Source organism: Lycium ferocissimum, chromosome 10 (genome assembly GCF_029784015.1).
Source record: "Lycium ferocissimum isolate CSIRO_LF1 chromosome 10, AGI_CSIRO_Lferr_CH_V1, whole genome shotgun sequence".
Lineage (NCBI taxonomy): Eukaryota > Viridiplantae > Streptophyta > Magnoliopsida > Solanales > Solanaceae > Lycium > Lycium ferocissimum.
In genome coordinates, this window is record NC_081351.1 from 38,001,568 (window position 1) to 38,024,230 (window position 22,663).

The 22,663-nt window shown below is 32.3% G+C and overlaps 1 protein-coding gene and 2 long non-coding RNA genes across 8 annotated transcripts; 2 read left to right on the top strand and 1 right to left on the bottom strand.

The window, feature by feature from the left end:
* The first annotated feature begins 5,499 nt into the window (after positions 1 to 5,499).
* Positions 5,500 to 6,565, top strand: LOC132035397 (uncharacterized). The gene is made up of 2 exons (XR_009409235.1): positions 5,500 to 5,933; positions 5,979 to 6,565. It is a non-coding gene; the product is annotated as an uncharacterized LOC132035397 (long non-coding RNA).
* Positions 6,566 to 11,291: 4,726 nt separating this feature from the next.
* Positions 11,292 to 13,867, top strand: LOC132033753 (TPR repeat-containing thioredoxin TTL4-like). The gene is made up of 4 exons (XM_059423808.1): positions 11,292 to 12,349; positions 12,423 to 12,618; positions 12,730 to 13,233; positions 13,589 to 13,867. Exons 1-4 carry the CDS (start codon positions 11,565 to 11,567, stop codon positions 13,769 to 13,771), a joined length of 1,668 nt encoding a protein of 555 aa, XP_059279791.1. The 5' UTR covers positions 11,292 to 11,564; the 3' UTR covers positions 13,772 to 13,867.
* A 1,536-nt stretch (positions 13,868 to 15,403) lies between these two features.
* LOC132033754 (uncharacterized) lies at positions 15,404 to 20,759 on the bottom strand. Of its 6 annotated transcripts, none has more exons than XR_009408868.1 (4): positions 19,288 to 20,759; positions 17,724 to 19,160; positions 16,254 to 16,313; positions 15,404 to 15,866 (listed from the first exon to the last, which is right to left on the bottom strand). It is a non-coding gene; the product is annotated as an uncharacterized LOC132033754 (long non-coding RNA). The 6 variants fall into 6 exon arrangements; XR_009408866.1 differs by having other exon boundaries at positions 15,404 to 15,890; XR_009408864.1 differs by lacking the exon at positions 15,404 to 15,866 and having other exon boundaries at positions 15,913 to 16,313; positions 17,724 to 17,839; positions 18,849 to 19,160.
* Positions 20,760 to 22,663: the final 1,904 nt, after the last annotated feature.

Consider the following 22,663-nt stretch of genomic DNA (forward strand, 5'->3'; position numbering starts at 1 on the left):
AAGGCATAACTAACTTATAGGGCAGAATTTGCCTAAGGCAGAACTTAAAGGCAGAATTTAGTTATGCCTTAAGGCAAATTCTGCCTTATAAGACAGAATTTTCGCGAAGCCTTACCTTGCGAAATTGTTGTTTTTTTACTGAGTGGGGATTCGAATCCAGAACCTCGAGATATTTTCGGTCCCTTTTTTAAGCGAAAGGCAAAAATTAAAGACCAACACCTTTAAAGGACAATCCGCGCAAAAAAATGTAAAACTTTCATGGGATAGCTTAATTTCATTCTATTATTATTTATTTATCTAATTTTCAAATATTTAACTTTTAATTAATACTATCGAACTTCAAACAAGACGCTATCGGCTCCTTCTCCACTTCTACTTCTAATAGTTTCTGAGAAAACCAGTAATTTCTCTACCAGTTACCAACGTGTTGATGTTGTAAGTACCTTTTTATGTGTAGACTATTTGTGAGGTTTCACAATTCATTTAGTAATTATTTCCCCCCTATGCATGCTTATGGTTGATGACTCTTAAGTGTACTCCTAATCCTAAAGCAAATAGCTTTCATTTTTAAATCTATAAAAATAAGCTTTTCTTAGATTTTCATTAATCCATCTCAACCAATAGAAAACAAGTTTTTCTTAGCATTCCTTTACTTCCATTTTGATAAGGGTCATTGGCACTTATGTCGCCTATGTTGATTGTAAATTGCACGATTTCCCCTTCAAATGGCCGGTCTTTGCCTTTAACAATCGACTTATGCTTAGCGGGACATAAGTTCTTGAGTCATGCGGAATATAATTTATAGATATAAACTTATGCCCGTGAAAAAGTTATTTGTTATGAGGGACAAAAAAAAAAATACCAGTATATATAAAATAGGGGCGTAAGTGTCGTTGCATGTTTAACCCTTCAAATGGTTTGATCTTTAATTTTTCCCCCTTCAAATGGGTTAGCCTTTAAGTTTTACCCCTTAGCAATCGAACTTATGCCTAGGGGGCATACGTTTCTTAAGGGTGCGGGGCATAAATTGTGGATATTATGATGCAAAAAAAATATAATCTTATGACAGGCCAGCGAAAAAATTGTCGAGAGGCAAAAATTAAAGGCAAGCACAAAATAGGGCATGGGTGCCATTGGCAGGTCTCTTTTGATAAAATATAACACTTCCTTTTGTATTACGTTGCTAATTTTGATTCAACTAAATGTTTCACGATAACGTATAACATATACACGTGTCGAGAAATATAAACATGTGCATTCATAAGATCGGCAAATTTCGAGTAACAACAAATTAAAATTATTCTCGACAAAAACAGCTGGATCTCTCTGATCTATTTATAAAAATACAGAAAAATTCGTTTGGATTAACAATAGGGGATGGTAGTGCATGGTTGCTTTTTGAAAAGCAAAATATAGGAGTTGTCGTGATGTTTTTGTCCCATAGCTACGTATTAAGATTGCTTTTATTCGGCTAAACTTCAATTGCTTCAATGTCTTGTTAATTATGACTGCAAAAACTAAATCATAGAACATGAAGGAAAGATTGTGTCATTATCATGGAGTGAAGTTAAAATTATACTTCAGATTTTTTTTGGTTTTCCGTAGCCGATACCCGTATTGGAGCACTATATCCGAATTCGCGCTGCGTAGGGCCCCATTCATTGGGAAGCACTCCTTACGAATGACTTTTTTATCCTGCAACTCGAACCCGGTTCTTCTAAGAAGGAAAGAAATCCATCCGCTGCACCACATCCTTTGCTGGTTATACTTGAAAAAATTAATTCTAAGTCCACTTTGAATCTCTTGACAATAAAGTAAAATATTATCATGAATTAAATGTCTCGCTACATTTCTACGTATTGGAAAGTATCGGATTTTGTATCTTCAACAAGAAGAGAGCGTCGGTTTTCTTGAGAAAACAAAAAGAGGCATTTTTTTGGGAGAGAAGAAAATGTTGGCGGAAAAAATATTTGATTATCCCTCTTTAACGTTGCCTATAGTGATAACTTTCCCTCAGATGGTAACTTCTCCCTTTTTTCTTTTATCTAATTTAGTCGGGTAAGTCCACTTGAAGCGACCTGTAACCCGATATCAAGCAATAACAATGTCCGATGCCGTGTTAATTGAATTTAAACTTCTTAATATTTTAAATACTTACTAGTAGTAATTAGAAGCAAAATCCGAGTTATTCCAAAATGATAATGGAATGAGCAAATCGTGACACAAAATAATTTTTACATTTTGACTAAATCATGATGTCAATTTTCTTAAAGATCTTCTATTTTGAAAAGGAAAAAAAAGATAGATACTTGTGTATTGTCCTCTTTCCAAAGTTGAAAACTTTGACTATCTTTTCGGCAAGGCTAGAATTATGCACAAATTTACTCTAAAAAAAATCAGACCACAGGCAATTTATTTATGCCGTACTTGGCTGTCTTGCTATAAACTGAACTCCGCGAAATTTCGAATACCTTCACTTTTGTCGGCGAACGAAATTGCATATAACTACAGCGATTGATATTATTTCGGTCTTAGTTTATGTGGTGATATTTAATTGAACATAAAATTTAAAATAAAAATAAGAGACTTCTAAATTTTTTATCTAAAACAACTCATAACACTTATGTGATTATAAATCATCTCATTATGATAAAATAAAAAGTTACAATAATTTTTAAATTAAATACTCTGATAGTTTTTGGTATATAAATTAAAGAGAAAAATATGATATATAAATATGGAGACTGGGAAGTAAGATAGAAGTACGTAGTAAGTCGACTGGGCTCCAGTTACAAGAATGAAAAACACATGGTTTCATATTTGATTTTGCTTGAAAATGGATGGCAGGCACCGACTAAATTTCTAGAGCCATACAGACAGCAGAAAGTGTCTAAAGATCAGGCAGGCATATGTTTTTTTGGTCAAATTGTTTGACATTTATTTATTTTTTCTTTGGAATTTATATAAGTGGCCTCAAATTTCAAAGTGAACACAATGTGATATACAGAAATTTGAGTTCCACTAGACTACGCAAATTAAACTTCATCTTTAGGTCTTCTTTTCATTTTCTTTCTGCTGCCAAGAAGTTAGTTCACTCATCCAACAAATTAAATCTTGTTGACTATCTTATGTTCCTTCCCATTTGAAAAGTCTCATTTTCAGTAGATATATTTCTTAAACAAGCTTTAATTTGTTGGAAATATTCATCACTTCTAATAAAAATTAATAAGGTAAACAAACTTGTTAGATAGACGTGCAAAATTATGTGTAATTGCAATTTTTTTCAAAAAAAAATAATAATAATAAAATAAAAAACTAATTCTGCTATAGACCTCTCTTTTTCTCATCTTTTATTTTACGAACAAAAAAGGACTGGCTGACGTCTTTCTTCGAATAACATAAAGCAAGCTTAGGTCACATATATATAAACTATTTCTACTATTAAGAAGCATGGGTTGGGGCTCCCTTTTCGTCGTCCGTTGTGGGCCCCTCCATGAAAAAAATATATATATTTTGGCTCCATATTAAACAACCCATAATTAAAAAAAAAATTAAAACAAAATTGTATCAAAAAAAAATTGCGGGCCCCATATATATTAAATAACAACTAATATTAAAAAAAATTGTGGGCCCCATATTAAACACCAACCAGTATTAAAAAAAAAAATTTGGAACACACCACATCCAAACTCACGGAAAAAAAAGTGAACCCCATATTAACAAAATTAAGCAATATTAAAAACAAAGTGAATCTCATAATAAAAAAACAAACAATATTAAAAAAAAATGTGGGCCCCATATTAAACACCATGCGTATTCATAGCAAACACTGATATAATAAAGTTTTAAATATGGAGCACAAACTACAATGTTATATTAATCGTGTTTTGAACATAGTTTCCCATATTGACAAAATCAAGCAATATATAAACAAAAAAAAAAAAAAGTGAATCCCATATTAAAAAAAATAAAAGTGTCAAAAAAAAAAAGTGCAAACTTTGTATTCTTAGCAAACACTAATATAATAAAGTTTTAGATACGGAGCACAAATTACAATGTTATATCAATCATGTTTTGAATATAGTATATATATATATTATGTCCAAAAGGGCGGGCTCCATACTAAACAACACTAGGGAATATAAAATAAAAAATAAATAAAAACTATATAAAGCATGCTTCATCGTCCGTTGTCCCTTAAAATAAAAGGGGGGTGGGCCCATACTAAATAACACCGAGCAATAAAAAAAAAGGAAGAAAAAAAGTGAAACTCACCACATCCAAACTCACGGAAACAAAAAAGTGGACCCTATATTAACATAACCAAGCAATATTAGAACAAAAAAAGTGAATCCCATATTAATAAAACAAACAATGTTAATAAATAAATGCTTAGAAAATCAAACAATTAAATCAATAATGATAGACTCATTGCCACATGCGTATCAAACCATTAGTAGGAGCAAATGAAATTATTGTACAAAGAACATACTTAAAATACTCATATATTAAAATAAGATAGAATTTAATTACTTTTTCATTTTTTTCTTACTCTAACAAATGTGAAAAAATTGTGGGCCCTATATTAAACACTATGCGTATTTGTAGCAAACACTAATATAATAAAATTTTAAATATGAAGCAGAAACTACAATGTTATATTAATTGTGTTTTGAACATAGTATCCCATATTGACAAAATCAAGCAATATATTAAAAAAAAAAAAGTTAATTCATATTTTAAAAAAATCAATGTAAAAAAAAAAAGTGCAGACTTTGTATTCTTAGCAAATACTAATATAATAAAGTTTTAGATACGGAGCACAAATTATAATGTTATATCAATCGTGTTTTGAACATAGTGTGTGTATATATATATATTATATATGCATAAAAATAGTGCAAACTAATAATGTCCAAAAGGTTCGGCCCCATACTAAACAACACCGAGCAATAAAAAATAAAAATAAAAAGTGGAACTCACCACATCCAAACTCACGGAAAAAAAAAATTAGGACCCCATATTAACAATCAAGCAATATTTAAAAAAAAAGTGAATCCCATATTAATGAAACAAACAATGTTAAAAAACAAATGTTTAGAAAATCAAACAATTAAATCAATAATGATGTCACATGCGTATCAACCCATTAGTGGGAGTAAATAAAATTATTGTACAACAACATACTTAAAATACTCATGAAAAAAAAAATTATTTTGGAAATAGTATATATATATATATATATATATATATTATTTAAACACAACTATATATACATAAATACACTATAATCCGAAGTGTTGGGCCCGTGCGCAGCACGGCGGGCCATCTAGTATAGATAGAAGCATGGGTTTGCACCCATGCTTCGTCGTCCGTTTTCCACTAAAAAAAAAAAAAAGGTGTGGGCCCCAATTAAACATCAACCAATATTAAAAAAAGTTTATAGAAGCATGGGTGCACTTCGTCGTCCGTTTTCCACTAAAAAAAATACTTAAAATACTTATATATTAAAATAAGGTAGAATTTAATAACTTTTTCATTTTTTCCTTACTCTAATAAATGTGAAAAGAGATTAATGTCATAAAAGAAAAAATAATATTAAATGGAGATCAAATAATTAATAAGGTAAATTAGTGAAATTATAATTCTAATTGATGTTTCCTTAAAAAACCGTGTAAAAGAAAACATGGCAAGTAAAATGAGTTAAACCAAAAATATTTACCAAAAATTAAAAAATAGTAGTTCTTCATTTAAATAGAAAATCAAATTTCTACTTTGTTTCATTTTAAACATGTAAAATTAATATAATAATTTGAATTAGAATTATCCAAATCAAAATTTGATAAAAAATAATAGGTATTGTTTAGGCCCAATCTACATACATTAACAATAGAATATTTTACACTTTTAAATTAATCGAATTAAAATTTAAAGTATCAATTGATGCTTAAATATTGCTATTGTTTTATCTCAAAGAGAGAAAAATGGTTTCCTTTTAAATAAGTCTATTAATAAATTTTTCCCAACTTTGTATTCGTAGCAAACACTAATATAATAAAGTTTTGGATATGGAGCACAAACTACAATATTTTATTAATCGTGTTTTGAACAATATATATTACTTTACTACTATATAGAAGAGCCGGTTTATAAGCAAGATCGTCGTCCGTCCTTTGGTCCCACTTTTTTATTTAAGGGCAAAAAAATCCTTTGTGGTCCCACCCACTTTTTTATTTAAGGGCAAAAAAATGACATTTTATACTTTATATTACCAACTCTTTTAAAAAGTAGATAGAAATACTTTATTATATTTCTATTTTTCTACTATATAGAAGCATCGGTTTACCCATGCTTCATCGTCAGTCACTCTTAAAAAAAAATGCTTCTATATAGTTAAAAAAAAAGAAGGAAAAAAGTGGACCCCACCCTCTCCAAACTCATAAAAAAAAGGGTGGACCCCACCCTCTCCAAACTCATGAAAAAAAAGTGGACCCCATATTAAAAAAAAACAAGCAATGTCAAAAAAAAAAAAAAAGTGCACCCCATATATTAAAAAATCAAACAATATTCATGTAATTCCCAAAGTATCCCCATCAAGTCAATAATAGTGGATTCATTGCTACATGCGTATTAACCCATTAGTGGGAGCAAATGAAATTATTGCACAGCAAAAAACATGGACCCCATATTATTGTTTTTCTTCAAAAGGTTTAGTAGGCAAATACATACAATTTCCTTTCTTTTATTAGCCCGAGATCTAATCTAGATATTTAATTCCGTATTTGCTATTCCGCTATGTCATTTATTTGTTATGATTGCTAACATAAATATACTTAAAATATTTATATTTTAAAATAAGATTGAATTTAATTACTTTTTCATTTTTATTCTTACTCTAATAAATGTGAAAGAGATTAATATCAAATGGAGATCAAATAATGAATAAGGTAAATTAGTCAAATTATAATTATAATTCACGTTTCCTTAAAAAACCATGCAAAAGACAACATGACAAGTAAAATGAACTAAACCGAGAATATTTACCAAAAATTAAAAAATAGCATTTCTTCATTTAAATAGAAAATCAATTTCTACTTTGTTTCATTTTAAACATGTAAAATTAATTTAATAATTTGAATTAGAATTATCCAAATTAAAATTTGATAAAAAAATAATAAGTATTTTACACCTTTAAATTAATCGAATTAAAATTGAAAGTATCAACTGATGCTTAAATATTGCTATTGTTTTATGTCAAAGAGAGGAAAATAGTTTTCTTTTCAACAAGTCAGCGTCTCCGTCGTAAAGAGGAATGCCCTCCATTAAAGAAAGGAGCCAATCGAGGGAATCGAGAAATGGAATGATCCAAGCAAAGAAGAAGCCCGATTCTCTTTTAAAAAGTATTAATAAATTTTCGTAGCAAACACGAATATAATAAAGTTTTAGATACGGAGCACTAAACCCATGCTTCGTGTGTGTCTATATATATATATATATATATATATATATATATATATATATATATATTATCGCTATTCAAACATAACTATATATACATAGATACACTATAATCTAAAGTATTGGGCCCTTGCGCACGGGCATAGGCCATCTAGTAATCTTAAGAAGAGGCCGTTCATTTTCTAACACTACAAAAAGAAAAAAGGACTAACAACAGACAAATTATGTAGTTAGACAATAAAATATTACGGCTAATCCTAATTATTAATGACCGATTCATGATGAATTATATAAAAAAAAAAAAAATTGTTAACTACACGCTATTTAGCAATAGGCGATGTATTTCATAGTTAATTCTTAACTAGGGAATCAATCCGGGCTTCGCGCGGCTCGGAAGACATTTGATTCCAGGTTTTGTTTATTAACCATAAACACAACTTTATATATCAAATTTCAAATACAGTCAGACCTCTCTATAACAAAGACTCGCATATAACAACACCTCTCTATAGCAGTCAAGTTTTTTCGGAACCGATTTTTTATGTTATATATTAGTCCTCTATAATAGCATTTCACCTATAACAGTAGCAACTAACTTTATAACAGTACGCTCTTTGTAACCCTCATATAACAGCTATTTTCTTTTTTTGGTAATATAATAATTAACCATCTTTATACAAATAGAATACCTGTGATACCAATAATAAGTGTAGAGATTTTGACCAAATATTTAATCATTTAATACACTATTTATGACAAAAAAATATCATATGAATATATATATATATATATATATATTTTCATCATCAAACTATCTTCCTTCGTTATACAAAGTGTTATTAAGCTTAGAATTTGACAATTAAATCTGAAAATTAGATTTTATGCATCTTTTTTGCCTATAACAGCGAAGTATTATTTAAATGTCAATGCTGTTATAGGTGTATAACAGCTATTCTTTATAACAGCTGAAAAATTTCAGACCCGACGATGTTATTATAGAGTGATTTGATTGTACAATGTTTTCTTTCTTATTTAAGCAATGTAATCAAACGAACGTGAATGCAGCTCAAAAGAAAAAGAAAAAAAGGTAAAATGAATTTTATATGCATGGGGTTATTTGCAAACAGAGCAAGGACTGCCAGATGAAAGTTTCCATCATTCAATTATAAAATAAAAAATAAAAAAAAATCGGTAGCTCTCTAACTACATGTATGGCCAGCTCATATATAATGTTATCATTTTTCCCGATTGATACAGTAAGAAATGAAATCAACCAATGTCATACCACACTGCTTTACAATCATACATATAGGCGAGCCAACCAAAAACCTTGTGAAATTATACAAAAATAAAGAAGGCTTCACGATTTGCTAAAAATCGATGAACTAAATTTCTGCAATAGCTAAATACTACTATAATATTTCACACACAAAAAAAAAAAAAAAAAAAAAAAAAAAATCTTTGTAGTCTTCAAATTCTAGTAAACTAATAATGGTGAAACTAATTCTTAACGTTTCTGAAAAAACATGTAAAGAAAGGAAAGGTTTAAGAAACTTTGAACTCCTTACGTATACAACTTAAAAATATGTTTATTACTTTATAAGATTAATATGTGTTTATAAGTATTGATTTTTCCCTTTCATTAGATAATTAAATGTGATTATTTTCATAATTTCTCTGTATTAAAATCTAGAAGAAGGATTCTAATGAAATAAAAAAATGGAAAATCAAATTACACCAAATCCACAAAAACAAATTGTACAGTTTTTTTGTTTTGTTTTAATATATAAAAAGCTTTCTCACCTTTGTTTATTTCATCTGTTTATTTTCCCTTTCGTTTACCCTTAACTTTTTTCTTCTTCTTTTTGTCCGTGCTTATTTCCCTACATTTTCATTAAGATAATTTCCTCTTTATACTCAAAATTTCAAAATATTAACAATTATATATATATATATATATATATATATATATATATATATATATATATATATATATATATATAAAACCACTTAAAATACTTATATTGATCGACCTAACTTGAATTCTTGCTCCTTATTGTAATCGCTAATCATTATTCGGACTTGCATCATCACATTAGAATTAGAACGGACATTAGAAAAGGTAACAGATGAATAAGTTATATATACAACCTAAGAAAGGATCAAGTTTGTAGAGTAAACTCTTATGACACAAAGGAAATCACATCTTCTACCACAAGCATAGCAAGTTGCAGATTTACGGAGTAAAGAGAGCGCATATATAATATTTAAGTGGATAGCAGTTGGATATGCTCAACCAAGAACGACACTTCAAAATACAAAATCATCAACAAATGATACTCTTTATGGAAATGGTAAAAATCATGGACGAAGAAAATCACATTAAGATTAGAAGTGTCTATTTGTCACAAAATGTATACTTATCATAATTGATGCACCTAAACAATAACAGTAATCCAAGGAACTGCAACAATATTCTATTAGCAGATTCTGGGAAGCCCCAGGCAGCACCAAAAATCTGAAACCAATTGGATAGGATCACAGGTCCTCACGGAAAATATGGATATGAAAACTATGTGAATTTATGGGAAAGGAAGAGGATAGGAGAGGTGAAAGGATTGTAACTGATCTAAAATTATAACCTTTAATTAGTGATTAAATTAATAGGGTAAAATTGATTACTACTAATATTTAAGAGATTTACGTCTCTTGGACTTTTTAAGAAAGTAGCCGGAAGAAATAAGAAGGAAAAGTTAAAAAATGTCATTATGTAAGTATGTAACCTCCCTACATTAAATGAAATTAATAGAGTGACATTTGGATGCTTTAATATATAGCACATTTGATTTAGTTTTAAAATGAAGAAAAAATCCAAAAAAAGGAGAAAAAAGATAAATAGCATTCTAGGTCATAGAGAGGTGCCACATCACTTTTTCTATTCCTAGCTTTATATTATATATAGATTCTTTTTTGTAGCATAGGGATGTTGCGTAACAGTTGAACTCCCGCTAGTTGTATGTGTTTGTTTCTTTTCAGTTTTATATTAGCAGACTCAGGCTGTGTTTGGAATGAAGGGAAACTTTTTCTCTTGGACAATATTTTCTTGAAAAATAAATGATTTTCTTACTTATTTTCTGGTGTTTGCTAAGTAAATGAAAAATATTGCCATAAGAGCATTTACCCATTATCTAGGCAAATACTATGGGTGAGTGGAGTTATAGGAATGGGGTAGGTTGTTGTTTTTTTTTTTTTGTGGGTGGGGGAGGGAGGGATGACAATTTAGCCTGAATTGCCTTTTCAAGGATGGCATTTTTAGCCTCGATTGCCTTTTATGAAACTTATTTTCATATTCCTACTAAGGAATTTTCTTAATTTGTAAAGAACTTATTTTTTTTTAAAGATGTTTTTCAAAACTATTTGAATAAACAAACATGAGAAAATTTAAACGAGTTTTCCTCTATTCGAAACACACCCTTAATCTCAAGTTGAGCGTTACAGCTATGTCAATGTAATTTTATTTTGCGTGTAAGCATTAGTTCCGGTAAGCCCAAGAGTTTTCACAAGGTTCGGTGAATGAAATATGAATGTTTGCACGTGTGATACTCAACTTTGTTATGATTGGATTTGGTTCCAGGGTCCTACTTGTTTGGCACAACAGGAGAAAACTTAAAGAAATCGTTCCAAATAACACTTTCTTGATAAGACATCCAATGGTACTTTATTGGAAATTAGAATGATATATCCTACCAAGTCTTGTTCCCTTTTGGAATTTTGTTTGATAGGCCTAACCCCTCTAAGCTTCAAAAAGAAAATAAAGTTGGTTTCTTGGCTTCGACTCTAGGACCTTTGAGTAGTGTATATATAAGTATTCAAATATTTCTCCTATCTAAATCAGGGCCTATCACATTGAACCCTTCATATTCAAGCTTCTTTTTCATCTTTCCCCTTTCTTGGACCATGTGTCTATTTCATTGTGTTTAATATTTGATCCATTTTTTCTTCTAGTTGACCTCTCCACTTTGATTCATGAATACTTCACTTTGGATATAAATTCTTCCATTTCCTCTAGTGATTAACCACTTAGAAGATTTTATTGAAGAGGAGATATGGGGGGAATTACAGACAAATCAGTGGAAATTCAATTGGGGTGTGGTCTAATGGCAGCATTTTTTCAACGCGGAAATTGTAAGCAAATTAAATCAGTGTCACAAATTTCCAACAAATCCAGCACCAAGAAATTAGCCAAGCCACCCTCAATCACTCCGAGGAATTCGATTTCACATGATCGAAAACACGTTAGAAGATCAACATCTGATGGTACGAGAAGCGGGTCGAAGAAGCAATCATCCAATTTTTCTAGCACGAACAAAATGTCACAAGTTGTCAACTTGGCGCCCAACACTCAAAATCTTAGGAGGGTACGAACATTCACCTCGAGTGACTTGAGCCCGACTGTCATTAATCACCAAAAATCCAACATGAATGGAACGATGAACCGTGCTTCCAGCACGGGCAACATTATGTTATTAGGCCAAAGGATCCAAAATCGCTCAAGTGACCAAAAGTCTACCCTGCAGAAAGGCAGAGTATTGATGGGGAACATAGTAAGGCAACCTAATCTAAGGAGCCATATGTTAAACCAATTGGATCCTGATGTACTCAAGTCCATGGGAAATGAACATTACAGGCATGGAAGATTTGAAGAAGCAATGGCTTTATATAATCAAGCAATCGCCATCAATCCGAAAAATGCTTGTTATTATAGCAACAAAAGTGCAGCTTTGATGAATTTGAACCGTCTGATTGAAGCAATGATCGAATGCAGAGAGGCCATTCGGCTAGACCCTTTTTATCACAACGCTCAATATCGTCTTGCAAGACTATATCTCAGGTACTAAAATGTGATCAAACAGAACATATTTTTATTAATTAGATGGCGTTCGTTACAAATATTCATGCAACAGATTGGGAGAAGCAGAGAAAGCAATAGATCATTACAAAAAATCTGGACCAAAGGTTTACAAAAGGGACATTGCAGAGGCTCAAGATCTTAAAAGAATCATATGCAATTGCATAGAAGCTCATAGGCTAAAGGATTACAGCATATTACTTAGTGAGAGCCACAATGCATTGTTTTCTGGTGCAGATTCAGCTCCACAGGTTGAAACAATTTAGTCCATAACTTATTCATCAAGTTTAATTAGAAAATTAGTCACATTACATATTTAAAGGTACTTACACTTTGTTATTTTTCCCATTTTCCCCCTAAAGATCTTTGCAATGAGAGCAGAAGCATTGATGAAGTTATATAGACATGAGGAGGCATACACCACCATTCAGAAGGGACCTAATTTCAAAACTGAGCTTCACACTCGCCTTTTCGGATCAACTAAAACAGCTTATTTGATAATAATTCGAGCACAAGTTTACGCGTTAGTAGGCAGGTTCGACGATGGAATCACTGCAGCTCAAGAGGCTGCAAAACTCGATCTTAGCAATGAGATAATCACAATTTTTAGAAGAATTAAAGGGCTGGCATCAGCTCGGATAAAGGGTAACAAGCTTTTTAAGGAATCAAAATACATAGAGGCTTGTTCTATGTACACTGAAGGACTAGAACAGGATCCATACAATTCTGTTCTGTTATTTAACAGAGCAACTTGTAGATTTAAGTTGGGACAATTTGAAAAAGCAGTGGAGGATTGCAGTACAGCTATTGTGTTACGTCCTTCGTACACAAAGGCTAGACTCCGAAGAGCTAATTGCTACATGAAGGTAAATTTTTATACAAACTAAATACTAATCGAAGAAGGTGTCAATTATAAAGATTATAATTTAATTTCTAGTAGTATTACATAGATCATACATTGGTCAGATGAACTCTTTTGGGCTTTTTTCGTTTTTGGTCCGTTGGCCGAAATTAATTACGGGCGCTAGTCAAAATATCCAAAACCTATACACTGATTATGTATATTAAATGTATATTATATGTATATCTACGTATACAAGGTGTTATTATATGTATATTATAGTACTACTTAATATACAATTCTATACTTTTTCTGGTTATTAGCGGTCCAAAAATGTAATTATTCCAACTTTTTCTGCCCTTTTGATTTTTGGCACGCAGTTCGAAAGATGGGAGGCTGCAATTCAAGAATTTGAAATGTTGTTACAAGAAAAACAAGAGGATGAGGAAGTTAAGAGGGCATTATTAGATGCAAAGATTCAATTAGAAAGGGAGAGGGATGAGGATCAAAAGCAAAGAAAGCTATGCAATGGATCCAACTTAGTGTTAGTCACCAGCAATTAATTTTTGTGTTTATATTTTGCTTGTTTATATATATAGGTTCAGGTCATCTCATTATTAAGAAATCAGAGTAATACACAAGGAAGATTTTGTATAGGACGCTCCTTTTTTTTCTTTTCCGGATGGTTTGAACATATCTTAGACTTTTCTTTTTCATTCAGCGTACGATATCCACATTAGATTCGACTAATCCAGACTCGCGTGCATAAGGTCCACTAAATTAGAAAATGCTCACTATTAGAATTTTTGCTATATCCAGAATCGAACCCGAAACCTTTAATTAATGGTGGAGGAATTTTATCCGTCCAAAGAACATATTGACTAATCATAAGTAAGATCATATAGAATGGACAATAGACTATCTTTTTTCTTTCTCCAGCATTCAGAAATTACTTTTTATTATTTTATATTGTCTTTTTGTGAAATTTCAAGCACAAAGAAATCTGGTATGCCCCTTTTATTTGTTATTAATTCATTTATTTATGCTCTTTAAGCTTTTAATTAAGTAATTAATTTAAGAAAGAAGCGCAATTTGGGGGGTTCATTTAAAGTTAAAGCACTACATTTATACTTTCCAAAGTTGGAAGGAATGTTTGCTAGCTAGGATGTTGGATTTTTGGAATTACATTTCCAAGTTCTCCCTCTATTTGACGTCCTTTCCCTTCAATTAATTCGTTTTATTTTGAATATTAAAACCTTAGGAACAAAGAAACGATATGTTGCACTTTTCCACATTTTTCATTTGCTTGATTGGTGTTACAATGTCTTGATATGTCTTACTTGATGACCATGGATAGACAGTAGTGTGCTTGAAATTTGACCTTTGAGTCGTTCGTATTTTTTGAACAATTTAGACATAGTTTAATTATTCTAATATGATAAATTTATTTTTGAAAGAATAAGAAAAAGCCTTTTCTTATCAATCATAGCGGTCAGAAATGCGGATTTGTTATTCTAATTGGACGACAGACTAGGTCAACAGTTTCTTTTTAATTTATTATTAGACCATCGTATTAGGACAGCTTTCGGTGCTTATACCAACTCATAATAAGTATATGGCCATGTCTTAACATACATTTTAATTATTAAATCATACTTAGTCAATACAAATCTCACCTTAATTTATCTCTTAACCATGGAAAATTAGTGTGGTTTTGTATAAACGCCGGGTGTAGCTAATTAAGTTTAGTTTTTTATCAAAATTTACCCAGTGTTCACAAAATTACATCAACCCAATAAATGCATGTCACATACACTTTTTCACTAAACCATAGTAAATTATCATATTCTCACTTTAATTTATATAAACTAGTATGATTTGATAAAAATATCGAATGGGGTAAGGTTTTACATAGTTAATATGATAAGTAGGGATAGAGGAAGTGCTGTTTGCTTTTGGAACAAGAAAAGTTTGAGCCTTTCTCAAGTTCCCATATTGGATTGGGAACGACTTCAACAATACATTAGGCTTTACAAAAGGCCTTTCTCAAATCTCAATATTCAGGAGATTACACAATTAGAATCAAGAATTGCTAATCACTACTTCATCAAATAATTACATTGATGGGAATATAAGTGGGTTTCCCAATCATTCAACTCAAAACCACTACTCGAACAATTCCTTGTTGCGATTGATTAGAAAAAATAGTCTCTATCCATTTATTTCATTCTTTTCTTTTAATTTTTTAGCTAGGGAATTAGTAGTACTTTAGCTTAAGACATTCAAAGGGTGGGTTGACAACAAAATTGTCATATTACACTAGTGTAACTATTTCAACCCAAAAATCTGGCGAGTCAATTTGGACTTAATTCATTGCAATCAATCGTTAAGCATCACTCGTCTAATCTCTGTCAAACCTCAAAATAAGTTGGATGATTACATGAACCTAGACTGTATACGCACTTTTGACCAGGGGCGGATCCACACCATTGGGTGTGGGTTCACGGGAACCCACAACTTTTATCCGAACCTTGTATTTATAATGTGAAACCCTTCAAATATATAAGAAATTTGAGCTGAGAACCCACAAGAACAATAGACACTGCTAGCTGGGAACCCATAAGTTTCAAATCCTGGATCCGCCTCTGCTTTTGACACCTATATCATTTAACTACTTAGAATCTACATAAAAAGTATTATAAGTCACAACTCAAAATATTTAGAAAGCATTTGAAAGAATTATGGTTCAAAGAAAGTATCACTTGACTGTCTAAACAAAAGAACTAAGACAAACAAATTGAAATGCAGGGAATAACTCGTATGCCGAGATCAAACTTGAGCTTGTGAATTGCATATAATAATTGTCATGAGGTGCTAGGAGATGAAACATATGAAACGAGGACCTACAAGGTCATACTTATAAAAATGCTTGATTCTTTAAATGATTCAGAAACTAACTTATCTAGAATAACATTATGATCAGTGGTAGTAAAGAGGTGGGTTGAAAATGCATTAAATAGAAAAATGGTTCATAGCGCAACTCACCCATTAATATATGGTAAAAACGGGTTGGGTGCGGATCAAACCATATTTAATGTAAAATTGCTGAAACGAAAGAAAGCGTTGAACTGGAACGGTCAAAGGACATGAATTAAAATAGTGAAACATGTGTAAAACTTGGCACTAGTAATATGGTAACATTAACAATTATTCCGTAATAAAATATCAAGAACTTAACAACTGTAATTAGAGAGGTATTTTCAAGTTAGTTTTCTATTAGCCGACTTATGCCAGTCGAATTAAGATTAGATGATTATGAGACCATCATTTTCCTTTTATTCCTTTAAACTAATATTTGTCGCAACTAAGTCACCAGATAAAATATAAAAAGAGGCTCAATCAACATTTCTAGGGATTTTGTTAGGAATCCAATTGATTTAGATAATTAGATATACTTGGACTTTAACAAATAAACCATTGCAGTAAACAGTTTTTCTGTCAATATGTTACATTTAAATTGTTCTGTGTACTATCTGGTAGTACTAGACTAGAGAAATTTTGGTGTATGAGAATTAGATAGATCATACACATAAAGGCTAAAGCAACATTGGAAATACAGTCATCATCATATTAAATCACGTTTCCCCTCTTAGCATAAAATTTAGGGCAAAGAACGCGCGTGCCCTCTCAAACCAAAATAATTACCCGTTCATACCTCAATTACTTTCGTACCCCCCAAAAAAATTAAAAATATTTATTCGAATGCCCCCAAAATTATGATACTAACATGGTATAGTATACTGAGATGGTATTATGGATGATCATGTTCATTTATTCAGAAATACTCATCGCCTTATATACATATATCGTGATGGAATGTATCATGAAGAACTGTCTCAGTCCTTCAATGAGACACTCCTCAGGACCATGGTACCATCGTGGTATATAAATATATTGAGATGGTATCATGGAAAACTGTTTCAGCCCTTCTCTTATTCATTCATGATACCATCATGATATATAAATATGCTGTGAAAATATCACAGAGGAAGGGGTTTGGGCGAGGGGGTATGTCAGGTTAATATTCGACTAGCTGTGGTAGTAGCGAAACTACTTTAAGAGGGGCATGGGGTTGGCAAATATATTATATTTTAAGGGTATTTGGTGTTGTTTTCCCTAGAATTAAACGGACGGGATCAAATTAACTAGTAAAACCTACTAATGAATATTATTTCCGTACCTAATTAGTTTCACAAAAGATTTCCAACAATAGATCATACTTTTGTAGTTTTTTTTAATAACCACCAAGATAAAGGTCGAGCCTTCTTTTCGGTCGCCCTCTCACTTCGTTTGATTAAATTACATTCACCCTCTCGCGGGAATCTTATTCTTTATACTATGTATGCACGCCTATTTTTTCTATCCTCAGTTTGTTGTGGTTATTGATCAAGATGATATAAAAAACACTCAAAATATCAATAAGAAGTAGGAACAATATTTATAAATGGGACTTACCTCATTAACCCTGTTTGAGTGGATGAAACATTTCCAGTACCACATAATCTAACATCTCAAAGTTGAAAATTTCAACATTTTCCAATCATTGCTGTGGTTGTCCATTTAGAGAAAAACTGCTAAAACAAGCCATTAAATTTAAGAAAAACCATATCAAAGCATTACGGAGACGAAATAACGAAAAATATGTAATGTTGTTGCCAGGATCGAACATTGTCACCCGCGTGACGGGGGGAATACTTACCACTATACTAGAACGACCTTGTTGGTTAACTCTCAGCATAAATTTATAAGTAACTTGCTTAAAGAGCACTAAAGTAATAAATTAAACATTCCTCAAATAGCAGAGGCAGACCTCCAAACATTCATATCTTAAAAATATAAACGTTTTGTTAGTTTGATCATGGCAGGCAAAGAAAACTGCTATGAACATTTTGTAATTCCATTTCAAATTGGTTCAAACTTCAAACAACAAAAAAATTGCAGCTGTTCAGAAACTTGAGGATTAGTTCCAATGAGCTCTCAAAGCATTCTACTTTGAGTGCATTAGAAGTACTTGTACTGAACAATGGAACACTATTTTCTTTGGTGTCGAAACAAACTTAGAGAAACTTAAACCTTTTGGGAAGCTACCTATTTCAAGATAAAACAGCAGGAAGATCGAGCTTTTAGATAACTTTACAGGTCCTGGATAAATCTAGATGAGATCCAAAGGCACAAATAATAAAGAGTTACATGCTGCCTATGATCACTTTTAATGCTAATATTCTAAGAGAAAGCTTCGGTCAGGTAAGTCATATTGAAAGAATGTTGGAAGCCATTAACCAGCAATTAATTTTCAACTGTCCAAATGGTGCTCAGGATGCGCACATCCACTGTGCTTAGTCAAAAATAGGAGAACATGATGTATAAAGACAAAAAGACTAATTACAAAAGTAACTTCTAAATTTTGAGCGTTGAAGTAAATATTACTATCAAGGAATTGAAGGGTAAATAAACAAGAAATAAGTAAATGTCGATATATAAATTAGATCATACATAAAGCTCCACAAGAAATACACTCGTTATTTTAAGCGGATAGGTCCAAATAACTGAAAACTAACATATATTATTTCCGCAAATAACTTACTTTCAAAGTATCACCAACTCAATATGCGGAGGTACTTCACTTTCAAGCTGGAGCTTAGCGAAATTTCTTGCGATTTGCTCCTCCTTTTTATCTTTTCGTTCCAACAGGACACGAAAATTATGTCGATCACGAGGATCAACAATGATTATCTCAAGCACATTGGCATTTTCCAAAAAATACCTAACGAGTTCGAGTTCACTAGTGCGGCCATAATATCCGCGCAACCTGAGCACTTTGAGGTGATGGAGAGGACAGCTTACAACCTTCCTACACTCTCTTTTTGACCTCAAGGGGTTGCTCCACATCAACTGCCAATAAGAAAATCGAAGCCACAGTTATCACAAACTCAAATGACAACAAAGTAGCATACACTGGAAACAAGGAGAAGAATCACTATGTTGAACATCAAGATAAAACCAGTCCATGGAAACGTACAGCTAAACTAGCAGCATCACCAGTATCCAGGTCAATTTGTGCCAAAACAATCCAGAATGGCACTAAAGATCTGGCCTCTGCTTAGCTTTCCCCATTTGTACTTTTGTTGTGCGTTCACTAGCAAATTTACCACTTATTACCCTCGTTTCACCAAAGGAAAGAGGTGATTTTTTTTATACATAATGCATGAACATGAACCAAATACAAAATATGAAGAAAAAAAGTTTTTTATATACAACAGAGAAATCCCCAGGGGCTGGCAAGAGCACCGAGGTTTTTTGTTGTTGATTTTTAGTGGTTATTGGTCAAGCTAACATGGAAAAAGGACACTCACAAAGAACATTCATCAATAGGAAGTAGGAAGAACAATAATATAAACGAATCTTAAATCTATTAACCTTGTCGGACTGAATGAACAACTCCCAGTACCACAAAATATGACTTGTTGTCTATCATCCATATATATTGCCCATTATCACTTGAGAAAAAGCAAAAACATCTAAAACAAGTCCAGAAATCAGGTCATGAATTAAAACTTAAGTGACTTATCAGGTAGCTAGTAACATGGTGGCCATGTCAAACTCATAACTCTCAGCATAAATTCATCAATAACTTGTTTAAAGAAGTGACCTAGCACAAAAGTATGAATTATCCATTCTTCAAATTAATAGCACCCTTAGGTGCACCTAACGTTCTCAACTTAAAATATAAACCTCCTAAACATTTAACCATATATCTTCTATGAATTTGATCAACAAGAGCAAATTAATGAAATCTTCTATGAACATTTATGATTCCATTTCCAATCTGGTCAAGTAACAAAATCTACATAGAAGACTTTTAGATATGAGAATTTTTGCAGTTGTGTTCATATGTGGAGCTAGAGTGCTTCAAACTTTTGACATTCAAAGTACCAATGAACTCTCGAAGCATTCAATTTCCTCTAACCCCTCCTCAATCTAAAATGTTTCTTTTCAACATTAAACCAGGTAATTTTAAATCATATATCACTTACAAGCAAATTAGAGGATTCTTGTTCTTCACAGTTTCAAAGATGAAAAGAACCATTAGAAATTCTAGGGCTACCTTGCTGTGTTGAGTGCATTAGAAGTACTTCTACTGAACAATGTAAAATGATTTTTTTTCCATCTCAAAACAATCTTTGAAAAGCTTAAATCATTCGGGAAGCTACCTATTTCAAAATAAATTATGCGGCAGCCCTTCTCCGGACCCTGCTAATGGGGGATGCTTTGTGCAAGGGGTTGCCCTTTAAAAAAAAAAAAAAAGGACAGGTAGCACAAGCTTGCGGACAACCCTGCAGGTCCTGGATAAATCACATTTGAAATCCACAGGCAGCAACGAATAAAGAGCTACATGCTGCCTATGATCACATTTCAGATTAATATTCTAAGAAAATAGCTTAGTTAAAGCCATACTGAAAGAACGTTGGAAGCCATTAAACCAGCAATTAATTTTCACCTGACCAAATGCTGTTCAGCATTTGTACATCCAATGCGCTTTACTCATAAACTTTCAAACGTTATCGATGCCCCCTGGCAATGAGTTCCACAGGAATTGAATAACTGCTTCCTCACTCTTTCCCTTTCCTTTATCTTTTCCCATGGCAAAACTGAAGATTGAAGGTAATTGAAGAAAATGGGTTGCGTGCTAGGATAGAAATCATCGTCGAATAAGATGTTTACTGCATCTCAAAATGAAAGTCTTATTTAAGAATTCCATCAAATAGGCTGCCGAGCGAAAAAAATGATTACTTGGTGACCAAAAATTTTGCCACCAAAGACTTGTGACTGCATCTCCAAGAGATGACTACTCCAAGGCAAGTACTTGCTAGCAAAGCTTATTGAGAAATACTAGAAGACTCTCAAAAAGCTACTCATGATTTACAGAAAAAAAGGAAAATCATAAAAGTTAAGACATTTGCCCCTTTTCTTCGTCGCATACCAGGTTCATATACATTGAGATGGCATTAGAGTACTGGGAACCTACAAAAACTCAAATTGGTGTACCAATAAAATAGCTGGAGTTGGTCCATTATACACTAGATGAGGTTCTATTAAATTTTAACTGTACTTTTACCTTCACTATATAAAAAAGGGTCAACTTTCCTCTCCAAAAAGAGCTTGTCACCTAACATAACAGTTCTACATCACCGACTCCATTGCTAGAAAATACCATCAATACAAATCCCTGTTCCTTAAGTCATTTGGTTGGGATACCAACTCCCAGTGCTCCTACCAAACGCATCCCATGATTCCCAAAAACATAGTCGACGTCCTCATCTTCACAGCGGGAAACCCGTAATGTGCAACTCAATCAGCATGGGAACATTAAGAAGCAATAATTTGCTTCCTGATGAAGTCCCAAGTGTTACAAGGTTTGTATCACAGATTTTAAGTGATTCTACACATCGACAGTACCATATCCCCAAGTGTTTCAACTTGAGGGAAGGACCAACGACTTCAAGATTTACCAACGTATCCGATCCATGAACCACCATTTCTTCGAGAGATGGACAATTGTAAAGGAAGAACTCAAGAACTTCCCCGTCACATTTACGGACTTCAATAACAGTTCCTTTAAAGACTTAAAATTATGCAAGAGAGGCGGCGCCTTGGGGACATAGTTCAAATGAGGTTGACCAGCATAGTGTTTGAGACCAAGGAGTTGGGCCGGAAAAGTGTAACAATAATCAGAATGTCGAGTATCCTGCCCACCTTTTAACAAGTCCAACTCTAGCCTTTGAACTTGCCTAGCAATGGCAAACTCAAGCCACTTGTCAATCTCATGCTGGGCGAATTTGTTTAGATCGAAACAAACACGGAATTTCTCTAATCTCTGAACTTTGCACTTCTGCAAAGTAGCGTTGACCCATCTCACATACTTCTTCATATGTGGTTTCCGTAGCTTGACATTAAGACATACTTGGTCTAATTGTCTAGTGGAGTTCGTGCGGGGATATGGGCAGTTTATTTAACCATTATGAATAAAACTGCTGCATGTGATTTCAAACTGAAATTTGATTTTTATTTTAAATTATTAAAGATGGGGTTAACATTTTATTGAGGCCATATTGTCCTATTTCTGTAAATTTTCGGATTTTTAATATTAATAAATAAAATGTTAATCTTATCTTTTTAATAATGTGTTGAATACTGTATCGTGTAATTCAATTTTTTTTTTTTTTTTTTTTTTTTTTAAAGCCATCACCATGGTTGTGATCCCATTGGTGTGGGGGGTTAGGCTTTGACCCCTACCATGTCCATTAATCGCAAAAAAGTTACATATGCTAGAGGGGGACATGGACCAAACCTCTAACCATAGGAGTATTTACTAACAAAAGAATGAAGGATTAGCC